A 375-nucleotide genomic window follows, 5' to 3' on the forward strand; every position below is an offset into this window, starting at 1 on the left:
GGGGGCTGTTGCTGTACATCCACTGGGGCTCGACTGGGTGCCTGGTTTTTGCCAAAGCCAGCTGAGCCTTGAGGGGAGAGACCGCTGCAGCCTGCATGAGCCCTCCTGCCCCGCGCCAACGCTGTGCCCTCTGCCCTGTGCCAGGCTATGGGGATTCACCCCCGGCAGAGACGGTGGTCACGAAGCAGGGCCGAGTGGCCTTCCTGGACCATGTCCTCCAGGAGCTGGGCATGCAGAGGCCTGTTCTCGTCAGCCCATCCATGAGCGGTCGCTTCGCCCTGCCCTTCCTCCTGGCACGGGGAAACCAACTGTCTGGCTTTGTGCCCATTGCGCCCGTGGGCACCAAGGACTATGCTGCTGAGCAGTACCGGCAGG

General features: G+C 64.8%; 1 protein-coding gene across 1 annotated transcript; it reads left to right on the forward strand.

Moving 5' to 3' along the window:
* Positions 1-144: 144 nt before the first annotated feature.
* LOC104462596 (alpha/beta hydrolase domain-containing protein 14A-like) lies at positions 145-364 on the forward strand (the record flags this gene model as incomplete). Its single annotated transcript, XM_010074593.1, has 1 exon — positions 145-364. A coding segment is annotated over one exon (220 nt), but the record flags the coding sequence as incomplete, so codon positions are not given.
* Between the last annotated feature and the right edge of the window lie 11 nt (positions 365-375).

The sequence above is a fragment of the Pterocles gutturalis genome, unplaced genomic scaffold, assembly GCF_000699245.1.
Source record: "Pterocles gutturalis isolate BGI_N339 unplaced genomic scaffold, ASM69924v1 scaffold29142, whole genome shotgun sequence".
In the NCBI taxonomy this organism is placed as follows: Eukaryota; Metazoa; Chordata; class Aves; order Pterocliformes; family Pteroclidae; genus Pterocles; species Pterocles gutturalis.